This window comes from Phodopus roborovskii, unplaced genomic scaffold (genome assembly GCF_943737965.1).
Source record: "Phodopus roborovskii unplaced genomic scaffold, PHOROB, whole genome shotgun sequence".
Classification (NCBI taxonomy): Eukaryota; Metazoa; Chordata; class Mammalia; order Rodentia; family Cricetidae; genus Phodopus; species Phodopus roborovskii.
The window spans coordinates 1,702,326-1,719,702 of NW_026126486.1; the positions used below are offsets into that span (position 1 = coordinate 1,702,326).

The window sequence follows — 17,377 nt, forward strand, 5'->3', positions numbered from 1 at the left end:
CTTTTTGACCTGGGGACCAGATTGACCTGGACCAGGCATGGAGCTGCCATCTCCTTTCTGAGGAAAGCAAGGGGGAGGATGTGTGTGTGGAGATGACAGGACAGACAAGCACCCTCTAAACAGTTTTCAAGCATCACATGTGAACAGCTGGCAGCATCAGATATGGGGATTAGGAATTGAGGAACACAATTTCCTGATAAAATAGAAGAGGCAATTAAGCTAATGAAGGATCACTTTGCTGCTTTGCAAGCTGTAATTAATAAGAATTCATTGTCTACTTAGAAGTCTAACATGACAAGGTTCAGGGGCCAGTGTCAAACACAGTGACATTCTAAGCACTATCCAATGGCTTCCCAGATGTTGCTCAAAACCCAACAAGAGCCTGGTGAGGGACTGATGCTACAAGGAAAGACTTGTTGCTCTGTTCATCCTTTTGAGACATCCTTTGAGAGATGACACTTGGTGTCTGTGTTTTCATCCTTGCTTGAATAGCATGTGGCCTGGCAGATGCAATCCCTCCTAGCTTTAACCAGAAACTCAGCTAGGCTTTCTCGTGGTGGCTGTGGTGACCTTGCTTGTCCTATAGTAGGTTTTGCAACCACATCTGTGTATGGACAAACATCACTGGGGCTTGGAGCTGATCTTGTCTGGATACTGGGATACAAGATTACTTAGGTAGCTCTCCTGAGACAGCATGACTGGGAGAGAGGGCCAGAGCTGCCTCCTGAGTCACCTACCCTGGCTGGCTGAAAGCAAGGCCCAGCTAAGCTTTGTGGCCTGCAGGCTTCTTGTTCACAGAAACATTTAAAATCTGAAGGAGGGCCTGGAGAGATGGCTCAGAGGTTAAGAACACTAGCTGGTCTTCCAGAGGTCCTGAGTTCAATTCCCAGCAACCACATGGTAGCCCACAACCATCTATAATGAGATTTGGTGCCCTCTTCTGGTCTGCAGGCACACATGCAGGCAGATCACTATACATGATAAATAAATAAAGCTTAAGAAGAAAAAAGGAAGTCTGAAGGGAGCACTGGGAAGTTCACCTCTCCAGGGAGGGGGAGGAAGAGCCACTGTGTAGCCAGACCCCACGGCCCCACCTATGTGAGATTCTCTTGTCTCATCATCAGCTGCACTCTGTGAGCCTCTTACTGTCTCCATTGCACAGACGAAAACGCTGACGCTATTTGTTTTGATGAGTGAGAGCTGAATGCATGTGACAGGAAGCTTGGAGGGCTGTTAACAAAAGTCAGGACAGAAACACAGAAACTGGGCCCGCGCTTCCCACAGCATTTCACTGAGGATCTGCATGGTCGTCCCCCCCACCCCCATGTGTTCTTCAAGGATTGGGACCCTTGAGGTGTGGTGGCTCAGGCTTGCAATCCCAGGGTGAGCTAGCCTGGGCTACAGAACCAGAGCTACACAAAACACATCAGCAGCAAAGGCCCTGACTTCCCTGATGATGCTCTGCATCCTATAAGGTGTGAGCTGAGATCCTTTCCTCCCACAAGTTGCTTTTGGTTAGTGTTTTGTTACAGCAATAGGGAAGCAGACTACAACAGTAAGTGCCCATTTGGTCATGGGCCCAGTTTTCAAATATGGTGTCTCCACTGGTTCCAGATCCTATCAAGCTGACTACCAAGATTTACCATCATACCTATTACAGTTCGTTTTGATGTCACAACCTGCCGTAAATTAGAATCACCTGAGTATGGAACTACACCTGAAGAACTGCCCTGATTGCTTTAACTGCTGTGGGAACACACACACACACACACACCATGCACATACATTGTAGGTGGCCCCCTCTTGTAGCAATCTGACGAAAAAGCAAGGCAGAGGGGAAACACTGCCTTTTGCTAACTGGGCCTCCCTCTTAGTCTAGAGCTCACTTACCCCATTGCTGCTGCTGCTGCTGCTGCTGCTGACTCCATTGCTGATATCAGAGCCACTGTTTCCAGGCTTCCTCCGTGGACTAGGAACCAGTGGCTCTCCAGGAAACTTCCAGATTTACAACTGATTGGGATCGCTGAGGCACCCAGCGTTGGAGCCTCCTCAGGGAGAGGCAGCCACTGTGGAACCCTGAAACAGCTCTGGATGGGTCTATGAGGGAAGGTTCAGGAAGGGTTATCTGAAGAGAACCCTCACACCCTCTGAGTACTGGCACCTTCTGACAGGTCACCTGGACAGAAAGAAGTTTGAGGAACAGCGCTGCCTGCCTTTACCTTTTGCTAAGAGTGTCACACTGTCACTGCAGCTCCTGAGGCTGTCACCCTTTGCTGATATCAGAACTCAGATGGGAGGCCAGCAGCTCTCCAGGGATCCTCCACACTTTCAGCACCAGATTGGGGCTACGGAAGCAATCCAGTGTAGTGGGTTGGCCAGCTACCATGTTCTCAGCCTCTCCAGTGTGCACACACTTGTTGAACTTCCCAGGCCCAATTCATGTCAGTCAAGCCAAGAGGTCCCTTTTATTATCTACACACTGAATTTAATGCTTATATAATAGTGAAAATATATATCACATATGATATGTCTCTGTCCCTTTCTCTCTCTGTGTCTCTCTCACACACAGTTCTTGTCTAATATAGTAGGGGGTGTCAAATGTCTCTGCTACCTCTGTGTTTGCACCTGCAAAATGGAACTGTCAAGTTGGAGAGAGAGAGAGACAGAGACAGAGAGGTCCACTCTACTGGGTCTCATTCTGTGGGACGACTTCCAGACTGAACAACTATACAGGTGTGGCCCCCGCCAGGAACTTATCCTGCGGCACCCAACTTGAGCAGGCCTCAGTTTCCTTCACTAGACATGCACCTGCTAGCAGAGATTTTTTTAAAATCCCTTTTATTTATTTGTGCCAGGCAGTGGTGGCACATGCCTTTAATCTCAGCAGAGGCAGGCAGATCTCTGTGAGTTCAAGGCCAGCCTGATCTACAAAGTTACATAGAGAAACCCTGTCCTGAAAAACAAAACAAAACCCAAAAATCAAAAAACACTTATTTATTTGTATGTTTATATGCATATACACCTGCATATGAGCTATGGCACCTTTGGAGGTCAGAGGCATTGCTTACAGGCATTGCTTCTCTCTTTCTACCATGTGGATTCCGGGGAATGAGCTCAGGTTTCAAGCTTGGTCATCCATACCCAGGCTCTCTGATCTATCTTGATGGTCTTTGAGGGAGGAGGCCAGGCCTTACTATGTAGCCCAGGCTGGTCCTGAATGTGCAGTTCTTCTGCTTTAGCCATTCTTGTGATGGGATTACAAGCTTGTGCCACCATATCCAGCTGCACAGGTTCTATCATGCTGGTGTGTGCTGAGTCCAGAAGGGGTTAAGATGATGTCTAGAAGTGAAGATAGATGGGCGGAACTATTTTCTAAGTTCTTAAGAACTTACAGAAGGCACATGCTATAGAGGTATGCTTATGTGATAAAAGGTCATGAAATGGCTGTTGTTTTACAACCGCAAACAGGAGAAATCACAACAGGCCTAAGCAAACAAACAGACAAGAAAACTACCAGTTGGGTACAGTTTGATCTAGGTGCTGAAATCAACTGAACTCGGTGTCTATTTCTCACTGTTTAGGGCTCTGCTTCCTTAGTTCTTTACGGACAAGCTCCCGGGAACTCAATCTTGCCTTGTCTCACCAACATCAGCAGAAAGAAGCATCCTCCAGTAGCCATCTAAAAGAGCCCCAAGACCACTTCTCTTTGGTTCTGATGAGGTCACATGCTCTTCAGAAGTATGCAATGACAGACAGGTTCTGAATTGCACACAGCCTCAGAGCTGGGTAGTAGAGCCTACAGTGCTTGAGGCTTGAGTGCATCCAGAGAATGTAAGATGCTGGGATCCCACTCAACTGATAATACCTGCTGGAGCCTGCCAGGTTGGGGTACCCTCCTCTGTACCTGTGGCAGACTCCATCCCTATATCTGTAACACTCCCCAAGTCCTAAATGCTATCCAGTCCCTAGTTTCTTTCTTTCAGGCAAAAGGAAAGGGGCGGTGCCCCTGTTAGCTCATTAGTCTTTTTGACATCTTTTGTCACCTATCAGGGGAACAAGCAATTCCTTTGATCACAGCAAAAGGAGAGAACATTTAAAACGCAGCCCAGGAAGATTCTTCTGGCAGAGGCTGCCAAGGCAGTCACTGGCAGGTCCTGGGTGGAAACATGATCTTACAACTGAAGACTTGCTTATCTGAGCTCTGATACTAAGAGTGGGTCCCTCACCTGCCAGCCCTGCAGTTCATCTGGTTAGCCAGATCAGGGATGGCTTCTGGCCAAAGGGATTTCCATAATCACAGAAGTCACAGACTTTGTTGCATAAGGGATGACAGCTGGGAAAGGCTGCATCCAGTGGGAATAAAATCCCAAGCTGGAAGTTGAAGATCTCCTGTGCTGTGGAATAAACCTTCTGTACAATGTTAATGTGTATTACTCTCATTGGTTAGTAAAGAAGCTGACCAGCTTATAGCAAGGCAGGATAAAGTTAGGTGGGACAATCAAATTGAGGATACTGGGATGAAGAAGAGCAGAGTGAGTCACTAGCAGACAGAGAGACAGAGAGACAGAGAGAGAGAGAGAGAGAGAGAGTCGGACAGACAGAGAGACAGACAGACAGAGAGAGGCATACAGTACTGAGAAAAGGTGCCAACTAATGTGGTAAAACATAGATAAAAAAAATTTAAGTGTAATTTAAGTTAATTTAAGTGTAAGAGTTAGCTAGTAACAAGCCTGAGCTATTGACTGAGCATTTATAGTTAATATCGAGTCTCCATGTCAGTTATTTGGGAGTATTGCAAGCAGGTGGTTAGGATAGGAAAACTCTGCCTACTCCTTACACTCGTGTGTCCACCAGACTTCCTCCCTCCTTGACCCTTGGTGTCCCTCCCTCTCTGAGCATGTCTCAGGACAGAACTGTCCTCAGGACCTCCTTCATAGTTGCTATTAACCTGATCAGTATTTGCAGAGATCACCTTTCCAAATGAATGCATTGTGTCAGTGAGGGGCAGTTCCCCCCACTACAGACATAACATCATCATAAGAAAATCCATGAAAAGAAACACACTGGAAAGCCAGGTGCCAGACTCTAGTGATTCTCAACCTTCCTATGCTTTGACCCTTTTATGCAGTTTCTCCTGTCGTGCTGACCCCGAACCATAAAATTATCTTCCTTGCTACTTCATAACTGTAATCTTGATACTGTTATGAATCACAGTATAATTGTCTGTGCTTTCCAATGGTCTTAGGTGACTCCTGTGAAAAGGTTGCTCAACCCCTAAAGGGGTTACATCCCACAGGTTGATGATGACCATTGCTCTAGACTCTTCTGTGGATGAAAAGCAGCAGAAGCCTCTACTGTCTCTGGAAGGCTGAGGTGAAGCCTTGCCAGACATGTACAAGGTCCCAGGTTTGAGCAACCCACAAACAGAAAGAAAAAAAGAAAAAGAAAAAAATAAATGAAAAACAACAGAACACTAACTTGAATCTGACAAAATAGAGGGGGTCCTGGAAGCTTTTTCCTGGTGTATTTTGGATAGATGGCTCCGTCAGGTCTCAGGGCTTTTAGGGACCAGCCACTGGGTAGGCTGCATTTCTGTGCTGAAGTAGAGTGGATTAGAAGAGCTTCAGGCCTTCCTAGTGCTAGCATCCAGGTGTACATCCAGAGGCAGAGAATCTTCACACCCTTTGTGGCACCTGGCAGCAGGCTCCAGACCTTGGGCCTTGCTGCCTCTGATTCTGAGGTGTCTTTAGTTACTTAAGGATAGAGGTAAGGGACAGAGAGAGGGGAGGAACCAGAGAAACCTGGTCATTCCACAGTTTTCACAACCCCCCCACCTCAGCACTGTGCCCTTTCTGTTTCTCTGCTTAAACCTGGGTAGATCCTGGGCATGCACAGGGTCTGTCTCCCCCAGGGAGTGCTAGGCACCATCCAAGAGCTATTATTTTGATGTCTGCTATCTATCCACACCAGTACAAGTTACCTAGTTTCCAAGTCCAAGTGCAAAACAAAAATGTGAGACCCTTGTTAAAAAGTAGTGCATCAATCACACTTTACATACACATCCCAAACTATGAAGGACATCAAGGGGGTGATGGCAGAACATCAAGCCATGCTTGCATCCCTGTAGGGCTGTAGAGGTGAGGTAGTGCACTAGGCCACAAAGGGACTCCTGGATCATCTCCATGGGATATGCCTGTCACTCAGCTTTCCATCACTATGACAGAACACCTGCGATATTCAGCTCATAAGGAAGCAAACTTTATTTTGATTCGCAGTTTAGAGGTTACAGGGTTACAGGCACCTACAGACAGGGCAGACTCCTTCCTTTCAGCTTCTTTGGGGTCCAATAGACAATGATGGAGGAAGCCATTCACAGCATGGCCAGGAAGTAAGAAAAAGAAAGTGGCTGGAGTCCTACCATCCCCTTTCAGGACACATCCCCTGTGGCCCCAGACCCCAGCTCTTGAAGCTTCCATTACCCACTGACAGGCCACCCTTGGAACCAAGCCTTTACTACACAGATGTTTGAGGGACAGTCATGGTCTAATGAAAGCATGGACTGTTGAAAATAAACGGGCCTGTGTGGGGAGCAGCTCAGTGGCAGAGTGCTTGCCTAGCATGGGTGGTGCCCTGGGCTCCATCCCAGCACAAGACAAAAAGTCAAACCAGCAGGAAGTGGGGGATGAAGATACTGGGAGGGAAAGGGTAGAAAGCAAGGAGGGAGACAGGAGGGAGGTTGGTCAGAAGAAGGGAGTCCTGAAGACGGGAAGGTGACGATGGGATGGAGGACTTCTGAGGGCCAGAGTTGCATCTGGAAGCATGCTGTGGGAAGAGCTGCCCCTACAAAGAACACTGAGGATTTCTGGAAGCCTCCAGAAGGTTTGTGAGGGCAGGGGATGCATTCTTTTCTGAACTCAGAGAGAACACGGCCTTACTGTATCTGGGTACCAGACCAGTCTCTGGAACCTGACTCAAATCTTCTAATTTGTTGTCATCTGTCCTAAGCAAAGAATGCCCCTCCAAACAGGGAAACTGAGGGGGAGTGAGTAGAGGCTGTGAAGGCTGCGGTGTCCCTCCCTATCTGAAGGACATGGACTAGGACTCAAAGAGAGCTGTCCCCTGTGTGGCAGGGGCGGTGGATAGCCAGGTGCTAACTCCAGAAAGAGCTGTGCAGGCTACATCAGCAACACTTGCACATATCTTTGGGATGGAGGTACTTCCCTTGCCTCTCCTCACTGCCCCAGAGAACATTCCAGAAGCATCTTTCCCATCTGTAGACACATGTAGTTTCTGTTACTCCAGGGACAGGAACTAAAGATGTTAAGCAAAACATCTTGAGAGGCAGCTGTGGGACCCAGCTGTGCAGAGCTGTGTGCAGAGAGGTGAAGGCAACAGAGCCAGCAGTTGACCCCATGGCGAATGGTGCAGGGTCCCAGTGACCCCAAGCTTGACATAGTAGTGCTGTAAAGGAGGGCCTAAAATGTGGTGACTGGTTGATTCTGTTCACATGACAACTAGAGGCCCTGGTACCAATTTGGGGGAAAAAATGGATTTTCAAAATCCATCTTGTTCTCCTTACACACTTAGAACAGAACAAACCCAGAATGGGAGGCAGGAGCCTGGAGATCTGAGTTAACATCTGAGCTCTTCTTCTATTCATGTCTTCTGTGATCTTGAGGCTCTCTGTATTAGCAGAGTTACTGGACATGGTTGTCGTAGTTGGTGGTGGTCCCCATGGTGGTATGCCTGTCCGAGAATTTCAGCTTTGGCCTCTTGTGTGTTGTATCATATCTCATTTGAAGAGAAAACACTGGCTTCCAGAAGATTGCAAACTGGGCACTGAATGTCCCATTCAAACCCCAAGAGTTTCTGTCAGAATGACAGATGTCACTAGGTCTACTTTGCCTTGCCTGAAAGTTGTTCAAAGATTTTCTGCCTCTCCCCTGCAAACTGGCCTTTGTTTACCCACCATCAGACTCCAGACACTATGCCTATAATTCAGCCCTTCTGCCCAGGATCTGGGGTCTCTACAGAAAGGATGTGGAAATGGATCATCACCAAACTTTAGTTCACTCAAGACTAAGAATAGGGACTGGGGAGATGGCTCCGTGGTTAAAAGCACTGGCTGTTCTTCCAGAGAACCTGGGTTCAGTTTCCAACACCCACATGGCAGCTCACAACTGTCTGTAACTCCAGTTCCAGGAGATCTGACACCCCCACATCAATGCACATAAAACAAAGTTAAATAAATTATATAAAAAGATTAAGAATAGAGAGCACCAGCCACGCAGCAGCCTGTAGGTCCCTACAGGTGTCCATTAGCTCTTTTGTAACAACCCTGCAAATCTGTGACTTGAAGCACATTTCCTGTGTAGCTGAATAGGCGTGACATGGCTATTTGATTGACATGCTCCAGTCTCAGTCCACAGTTGGTTCTATTTCTGCAAGCTTAGGGGGTGTGGCCTTGCTGGAGGAACTGTGATACTGGGAAACAGTTTTGAGGTTTCAAAACCATAGTTTGTAGCACGAATAATAAAAGCCCAAAGACAGATATTGAGGTTCAAGCTAAAGATCAGAGAAGCAAAGCAGCCAAGCTCAGAGAGGTCTTACCTCTACCAGGGCTGGAGAGATCCTGTTCCCAACATGGCTGGAGACTAATTGCCCTGAGACTGAATGCTGAATGCCACATGAGATCCTGAGCTGCTTTTTATATGCCTATCTAGTGCTGGAACTGTGAACAGAGCTCTGTTTCTCTTTTAGACTGATTCATTCTCATGTAACCCTGAGTGGACTTGAACTCACAGAGATCTGCCTGTCCCCTGAGTCATGGGATTAAAGGTGTGTGTCAACGGTGCCTGGCCTCTATGACTGGCTTTGCATTCTGATCTCTAGGCAAGCTTTATTGGATCATAAAAACTGTATCAACACAACAGTTGGCTCTCTGCTTGCTCTTCTTGGCTTAGGTTGTGAAATCTCAGCTTACTGTTCTCATTCGCCTGCTTGTTGACACTTCCTCAGCATGATGGCAATGGATGCTTATCCCTTGGCATCATATGCCCAAATAAACGCTTGGTCTTAGCTGTGGTGTCTTATCACAATAGAAAAGTGGTTAATAAACACTCTGGCCTGGATTGTTGTCTGGGCCAAGGCTTCATGCTCATTGAGGCAGCCCTCTCCCCCCATCACCATCTCAGCCCTGAGACATCTCAGATAAGGCAGGAGCCTCAGGTTCAAACTCCAGGTCTGAACACCAGGGCACCCGGTGCCTCTGCCATTAGCTTTCCATGTCTGTAAGAAATACTTCGTAGAATCACTTTACAAAGAGGACAGGGGTAGAACATCATGGCATGTACCTGTGACTCATCACTCAGGAGATGGAGGCTAAGAGTCAGCCTCATCAACATAGCAAGGTCATGTTTCAAGGGGAAAAATAGACAAAAAGAAGTAACAACAAAAGGAAAGGCTTAGTTATTTTGGCTCATAATTGTAGAGGTTTCTGTCCCTGGTTAATTTCCTCTGGTGCTCTGAGGTGCATCATGGTTGCTGTATGTGGCAAGACCCTTCACCTCATGGATGAAACGAAAGAGGTCAGAGCTGAGGTCCCATTATCCTCCCCAGAGGCACACCCCAATGACCTAATTTCCTACCACTGAGCCCCAGGAGCCCCAGTCTTTTTTTAAGCTTTATTTTATGTGTATGAGTGTTTGCTTGCACACACACACACACACACACACACACACACACACACACACTATGCCTGGTCTGGAGAGGGTGTCAGAGGGTGTCAGATCCCCGGGACCTGGAGTTACAGATGGTTGTGTGAAACACCCAATGGATGCTGGGATCTGAACCTGGGTCCTCTGCAAAAAATAGCAGGTGCTCCTAACCACTGAGCCATCTCTACAGCCCTAGGCCCCCCACCTCATAAAGATCCTATCAGCTTCCAGTTGTGCTGGGACCACAGGGTCTTTGGGAGGCGCTTATCTGAACCAAATGTTTTCTGCAGCCATCCATGAAGAAAGTGGAGGAAAGTAAAAAATACCTAAAGGCACATCTTGGCAAGCTGTTACTGTACAAATACTCTTTGGGCACATCTCCCAAGACTAAGAGCCAGAACATCCCCTCAGAGGGTTCTCTGAGACCCCTCAGTAACTCCTTGAGAAGTACCTCACTCCACAGAAGGGAAGACCGTCACCTGGACTTCCACTGTTAGCCTTTCCTCATTTCTTCTTAGAATTCGCTGTGGCTGATTTTTATGTCTGCTTGCTTGGGTCATGGGGTGCCCAGAGAGCTAGTTAATCTGTGTCTCCGATAGTCATCCTTTGAGTTTTTGGTTTGTGTGAAGAAGACGGTGGGATCATCCAATCCTGCTAGAGACTAACAGCAAAGGGCAGAGAAGGTTGGGCTGGCTGAGTACTGAGCAGTGTGCCCATCTTCCCCTGCCTTGAGTGTTTCCATTTCCCAGGTCTCCCCTTCGCAGACAGAGGCTGTGTGATGTCTTAGCCACCATAAGCTTGTGAATAAGCAATCTATAGATCTCTTTATAGAACTGTGTCCCTGTACCCTCTTCCTTGGAGTCACCTGCTGGCTCCACCTCGTTGACCGCTGCACAGCCCTGTGCAGCTGGATCTCAAAGAGTGGTTGCTTCTCAAAATACTTCACTTGCCCTCTTGAGTTCCTGCCCTGGGTGTGACAAAGACTGGTGTGACCAGAGATAGGAGACTTTGTCCACTGTATTTCATCAGTGTGTCTGTTTGCATGGCTGTGAAATGTTCCGCTGACATATAGGGCGCCCTTTACTTGACTGTTGGCTGTGAGCATCTGGGTGCTCTCCAGGGGCGGGGTGGGGGGCATGGTTGGAGACAGTCCTGCAAGGCAGTCCCAGATGGTCTCCTAGAGAGTGCCTTGACTTCCCTTACAGTCTGTCCCTCCAGTGGGACTTTCGTCCTTGCCACACAGTTTATGTTCCTCCTTGGAAGGGGAGGGGATAAGTGAATTTCGTAAGTGGCCAAACTAGTAAGATACCCCCTTCTTCTTGTTTCTTCTTTTTAACTTCATTTTTACTCACCCTTTGTGTCTTCCTCATCATGCATCTGGATCCCATCCATTTCCTGTCCCTCTACCCTTGCAGCTCACCCCAGTAAACTTTAAGAGAAAAAAGAAAAAAGGGGGGATCTCCGTGGAAGCTGTAGTGTGGCACAGTGAGTCATGTCCATATCTCTTCACTTTCAAGTGTTCATCACAAAGAGTCATCAGTTTGGTTAGAGACATCTAGTTTCTGCTACACTATCGATGCTGAGCTCTCACTGGCACTCTTCTTGGTTATCCTGTGTCCTGTAGATCCTGTAGCTTTGGATCTGCAGGACTGGCCGCTTCACATGCTCCAGCAGACCAAAAATGGGGTGGATATTGGGGTGGGCCAACCTGTAACCCTGGTTCTGGTCCTGGGTAGTTACAGGGTTGGTCAGCCTACCAGTTCTCCCTTGTTCTCACCACAGTGAGCTCTCCTGGATTGCCCTAGCTAGTTGACCCCTTGCTCATCACTGTGCTGCTCTCCCTTGCAGCACAGTGATGAGCAAGGGGCGGGGCCAGTTCTCCTGCTTTCACATCCTCAGGGTTGGATCTCCTACACCTACACCTTCAGGGCCAGCTCTACTGTGTCGCCCAGGCATGGCATAGGCTCCTCTCTCTGGAGTGCTGCAGCTGATGAGGGGCAGGGGCCAGCTCTCACACCTGCCTCAGCCATTGATAGGCAGGACAAACACCCCCACACCCCCTCTACACACACACACACACACACACACACACACACACACACACACACACACACACCTCCTGCCCATGCTACCGTAATGGGTAATGGAAATAGCTCTTCCATGCTCACAATATCAGTGCTGGCTCGCCCACACCTCTGCCAATAAGATTGGCTCTATTGTGCTAACCATACAAAGTGCAGGACCTGCTCTCCCAAGTGTTACGCTGGTGGTGGACAGGAGCAGCTCTCTGGCTCTTCTGACATCAGGGCCTACTCTCATACCTGTTTCAGGTATTGATGGGAGTGTGTGGGGGAGGGCATCTCTCCCCAACCCATACCTCCACATGACAGATGAGTAATGGGGATAGCTTTCCTATGCTCACAACTTTAGGACTTGCTCACCCACAGCTCTGCCGATAGAATTGGCTCTATTGTGTTGTCCAGGGGAGGTGCAGAGTGTTGCACCTGGTGGGGGGTGGGGGCAACTCTCCTGCAATCTGACCTCAGGGCCTTCTTCCCATTTCTAAGTAGAATAGCCAATGTCTGGAATGAGCCCTGGGAAGTCAGGTGTGCCTTCCTAGGAGCACAAACTCTTTACTTTTCCCAGCACAGATAGCAATCCCAGTGAAGCTACTATCTGGTTCCTTTCTGTCTCTTGGGGGATGCAGGGTGTGGGGAGTACATCAGAGGAGAAGTCTGCACCCAGTCATTTCCCCTTGGAATGGGCACAAGCAGATTCCTGGTTGTATAGAATCAAGAAAGGTTCTCTGTTATGGGAAGTGGGGGGTTGGTTAAACAGGCAGTTGGGCATTGGGCCTCCAGGAAATCATCTGCCTTTCTGTAGAAAGATATAGGTTCCCCTTGCAGGAGAAGGATGGGGAACCGAAAGCATTCTGAAGTCCTAAATCACCAGTGGGATTCACCCAGGGCACTGCAACAAACTTGGGGATAGTGATGGAGGCAGTGCAGCAAGCTTTTTTTCCAGCATTGTCTCTTCTGAAAGTGTTGCCAAGTCACATTTTCCTGGAGGAATGCTGCCTTTTTCCTTGGACTCTTTATGTGCAGAGCACTGGGTGCTGCGTGCCCTCTGCTGGCCATCTGGTGAACGGCCCAATCAAGCCTGTGATCTCCCTAAAGAGCCCCTGAAACAGAACTTGTAGTGAACTTAAGGCTAGCTTAGGATGGAAGTGTTACTGACACATATGAAACAGAGAGCTAGCTTAGTCAGTATATCGTGACAGAGCTAAAGCAGGTACACGGAGCAGACAGCTCTCATGCTTACCAGGTGGAAGAGTATTAGAGCTGCCTCTCTGAGGAGAAATGAAACAGGATTGCTAAAACCATTACAAGTGGGGCTGCTTCATAAACAGACAACTCTGGTCAATGTAAACATAAAATAAAAGACTACCTAAATTCTAGAGAAGTGTTTAGAAACTCAGAAACACCATTATGAGAAGGCACACCATTGCAGGAAGATGTATTCGGCTTGAGCACCTGCCAATAGGAAATGTACCACAGTAAGGGTAGCAAAATACAACAGATACATCAGATTATGGTGAAATTGTAAAACCAGAGGGTAAGAATGCTATACACTATAGAGAAAGGCTAGTTAAGTACAACAGCGCTTTACAAAGTGGACCGCAAAACGGTGGTATGCTTAAGAACGCTTTTTTTTTTTTTACAGAACATTTCTTTATTTTTCACTACGACTTTCCTAGAGAACATAACTAACCTTGTCGCCACCCCCACCCCCCACAAAGGGTTAGTGCACTCACTGCACTGTAGAGCAGATACGAACAATTTCAAGGACTGGAACCAACCTTAAATGGCAAAAAACACTTTCTCTCTGAATTATCATAAAAATGTTTTAAGTAAAAAAAGAAAGAAAATGAGCAAAGGGGCAATGGTGGTTTCAGAATGAAAAGGTCATTCACGTTTCACGTCATACATTCAATCTTGGCTCTGTAACAAAATGGAAACAGGATTACTATCATACAAAATGTTCACTACAGTACGCTGTATGCACCTGTTTCAAGCCCAACCCTAGCCCCTAATGCTTCCAACTCAATTACTTCCCAGCCTGTTGTGCCTGTCGACGAAGGAGCACGTAGATCTTCTCTTTGATCCAGTCTTTGTTATAAGGCTGATACGTCTGTGTATCAGCTCGGTACACAAGACAGCTGAGGTCTGCCAGATCGTCAATAAAATCAAACAACTGGCTGATATCATATGTGATGGAGGGGCTGTTGGGATTCATTCTCTTCAGGTGTTCTTCATACACTTTACAAACACCTTCCATGCACTCATTCACAGACTCATAGTCAGCGTAGGTCCTGCCTTCTGGCCTCTTGGTAGGCTGTACCAGCAAAATGGTGTGAGACATCGCGCCGAACACTTTGCTGCAGCTGCCGCTAACACCGCCGCCGCACACCGCTTAAGAACTCTTTCTGCTCAAGCCTGCCCAGATGGATGCCCACGCTACTTGTGGTTGTACACTGTGTGTAAGGTGTCCCCTCTGGGTCCCTCAGGAAGGGACAAGGGTATGCTTTCCACAGATCCTACAGGGGAAGACTTCACAAGAAGCCTGCATGAGAGAGTCATCTGAGGTTGCCAAGAAAAGATTATGTGATCTTCCAAAGTCTGCTGCCATCTTATCACTGAGCAGAGAAAAAACAAAGCAAAGGAAGCAGAACAGAGCACACATGTGCACGTGTGTGTGTGTGTGTGTGTGTGTGTGTGTGTGAGAGAGAGAGAGAGAGAGAGAGAGAGCCAGTGCACACATGTGGGAGTGTGTGCCTATATGTGTGTGACTTGTGGGGGGCTGAAATCGGATCCAGTTTGGCTGGCAGCTAATCTACGGCTGAGATGGTCAGACAGTAGGTTCTTTCTCTGTTAGATTAACTTGTGGTTTTGTGTGTAACAGAAGGGATCCACGTACACCAAACACAAGCTCCTCAGCACGTTTACTTTCTTTGAGTTGGTCACTAACAATGGCTTTCTCTGTGCTGGCACCTGATACCTAGGTTCTGGCCTGAGCATTGACATTCTGATTTCCCTCATTTGGGCTCCACACTGGCTCCTTTGCACGCTTGGAGAAGCAAGGCTTCCTCTGAGAAGTCTTGTCCAGCCACCCGGCTGAGGGACATCATACTGTCGGAGTTTCTGTTTGCTCTAGAGTACCTGTCCTTTCAGTTCTCAGGCTCCAAGACATACAAGTGCCTTGGCTTTCCCTCTTCTGAGAAGACATGTACATAGGCACATGGCAGGCAAGAGGGCCTGTGTGGATCTGATAGAGACTGATCTCTGCCGGGGAGGGCGCTTTTCGTCTCATTATTTTTCCTCTCATCATGGCTGGCTGCACCAAGACCTCCTTCAGAGGACACGCTGCAGGGCCAGGCTTTGGCCAGCCCAGGTCACTTCCTCTGTGAGTGGGCACTGTTATCTGCAATCAGCTTGAAGCTGGGCACTAAAGCTTGAATACCAGCTCCTAATGGGACATGGAGGGCCAAGGGCATGCAATCAAAGTCAGCTTCTAATGGAACTTGGAGGGCCAAGGACATGAAATCAAAGTCAACTTCTAATGAGACATGGAGGGCAAAGGGCATGCAATCAAAGTCAGAGCAGACACAAGCTTTTGGACACAGACAGTAAACAGGGCTGAGATCTGTGCTCAGGAATGAATAGTAGGTAACAAAGTCTATGGCTTGCTTGGGCCAGATAGGAGGTTCGGGTTAATGTGGGTCAGACCCAGATGGCTTAGGATAGCAGTGGCTGGAGGGCACCACATGGTGGACACTCCTATCCATCCAGCAGTGCTTGCTAGTCCCCAGAGTCCATCAGCACAGATGGGACTTATCAGTGGAGGCCTGCAACCTGCCTCAGGACAAGGCCTGTAGGTCATAATGAGGGTGGCAGGTATCACTGTGTTTATTGTTCGAGTTGCCTTCTAATGAGGATGAGGGATTCTGACTTCCTACTTGGAGTTATAGTTATATAGGAAGTTTCTTTTGCAAATAAATTTGTATAAGTAAATCAGACTACTAAAAGAAAAACAGCACATAGCAAGTGACAAAACCTGCAGTGAGTTGGGCATTGGTGGCACATGCCTCTAATCCCAGCACTCAGGAGGCAGAGGCAGAGGCAGGTGGATCTTTGTGAGTTCAAGACCAGCCTGGTCTACAAAGTTACCAAAAACCAAAACAATACCTGCAGTGGCATTGCAGGTCCCAAGTGGAGAGGCCACATGTGACAGTGGGTCAGTATAACCCAGCTATAACAGGGATGGGCCTGCTGAACATGCTGGGGGAGTGGGGGAACTGGTCCTAGCAGCTCCAAAGCAGAGTCACAGGAGCTAAGAGTTGGGGAGCACAGCTGAGCATGCCCCCCCCACACAGGTCATGGAGCCTGCAATCTGGAGCCCAGAAGCCAGGCATCCATCTTGACCCTGTCCCTCCCAAGTCCAGCTAGAGGACCACCAAGGGCACCTAGAATCTGAAACCAGGATTCCTCCATCTGTCTTGCCTGTTGGAGCATGTCACCATGCTGTAATGGGTAGTTCAGACACCATGCAATGCCCCTTAGTGTTTTCCACATCTGTAAACAGATGGGTGGCATGGCCCTGAAAATCTCTTCTGGGTGAGGGATCCAAGAACAACCACCCTCCACCCTCCAGCATGAGACCCTGTGACAAAGGTGAGGACTTGGGGATAAACAGCCTAAGCTTCACTTCCTACTCTACTGAGTGGGAGTTACATGACCCTGGGAAAGTCACTTTACCACCTCAGGGTGTCTGTCCCAAACCGTAAGTGAAAAGAGAGTGTGGCCTGGGCAGGGTAGAGCTGGCAGTACCAGGAGAGAAGTCTGGCACGTAGCATGCATGGACACAGGGTGTAATGGGGATGCCCATGTCTACCTGGAGGGCTCACACGGGAGCCTGGTCCCCAGGCTTTGATGCCAAACACACAGAGCAAGTCTGTGGGCATGGCTGTGAGCCTTCATGCTACTTCTGTGTTTATCTCACTGAGGAATACTTGAGAAAAACAAATTAAAGAAGGAAAAATTGGTGTTGGTTCAGGGTTTCAGAGGCCAGAGTCTGTGTGTCTCTTTGGCTGAAGGTGGGCATCCCATTGGACCCTGTGTTCATGGATGTTGTGTGACAGGCCTCTCTTCTGGTACTGTCAGTCTATGGCATTCTGACTCTGTTTCTGGGCTGTGGTAAAGATACCGTGATGGAGAGGGAGCAAAGTGCTCCCTAAGACGCTGCTGTGCTCCTCCTTGAACACTAAGGGCAGGAACTCTGTGCCCCTCCTCGGGAGCTGGCTTGAGAAAGAGAGGTCCAGCCCCAGCTGCCACTATTCCAATGCCCTGTGGAACAAGGACTAAGGAAGGCACTGATGGGAGGAACTCTGGGAAACAGGGAAGTGGAGTGCTGCATAGACTCGCAGTGGGAGTAGAGGTACCTCTTGTGGGACCGCACTGAGCAGCATGGAAGCTCCCTGGAGGAGTCACCTGAAATCCAGGACACAAGAAGGCCTGTGACTCCAGGTGCCAGGAGGAGGTGGCTGACATGGCAGTTATCACAGGCTACCATCATGGCTGAACATAGTGTGCAAGCAGCAGACA

The 17,377-nt window shown here is 48.3% G+C and overlaps 1 protein-coding gene across 1 annotated transcript; it reads right to left on the reverse strand.

Moving 5' to 3' along the window:
- Positions 1-13,606: 13,606 nt before the first annotated feature.
- Positions 13,607-14,182, reverse strand: LOC127229991 (enhancer of rudimentary homolog). The gene has a single exon (XM_051195101.1). The coding sequence runs from the start codon at positions 14,136-14,138 to the stop codon at positions 13,824-13,826; it is 315 nt and encodes a 104-aa protein (XP_051051058.1). The 5' UTR covers positions 14,139-14,182; the 3' UTR covers positions 13,607-13,823.
- Positions 14,183-17,377: the final 3,195 nt, after the last annotated feature.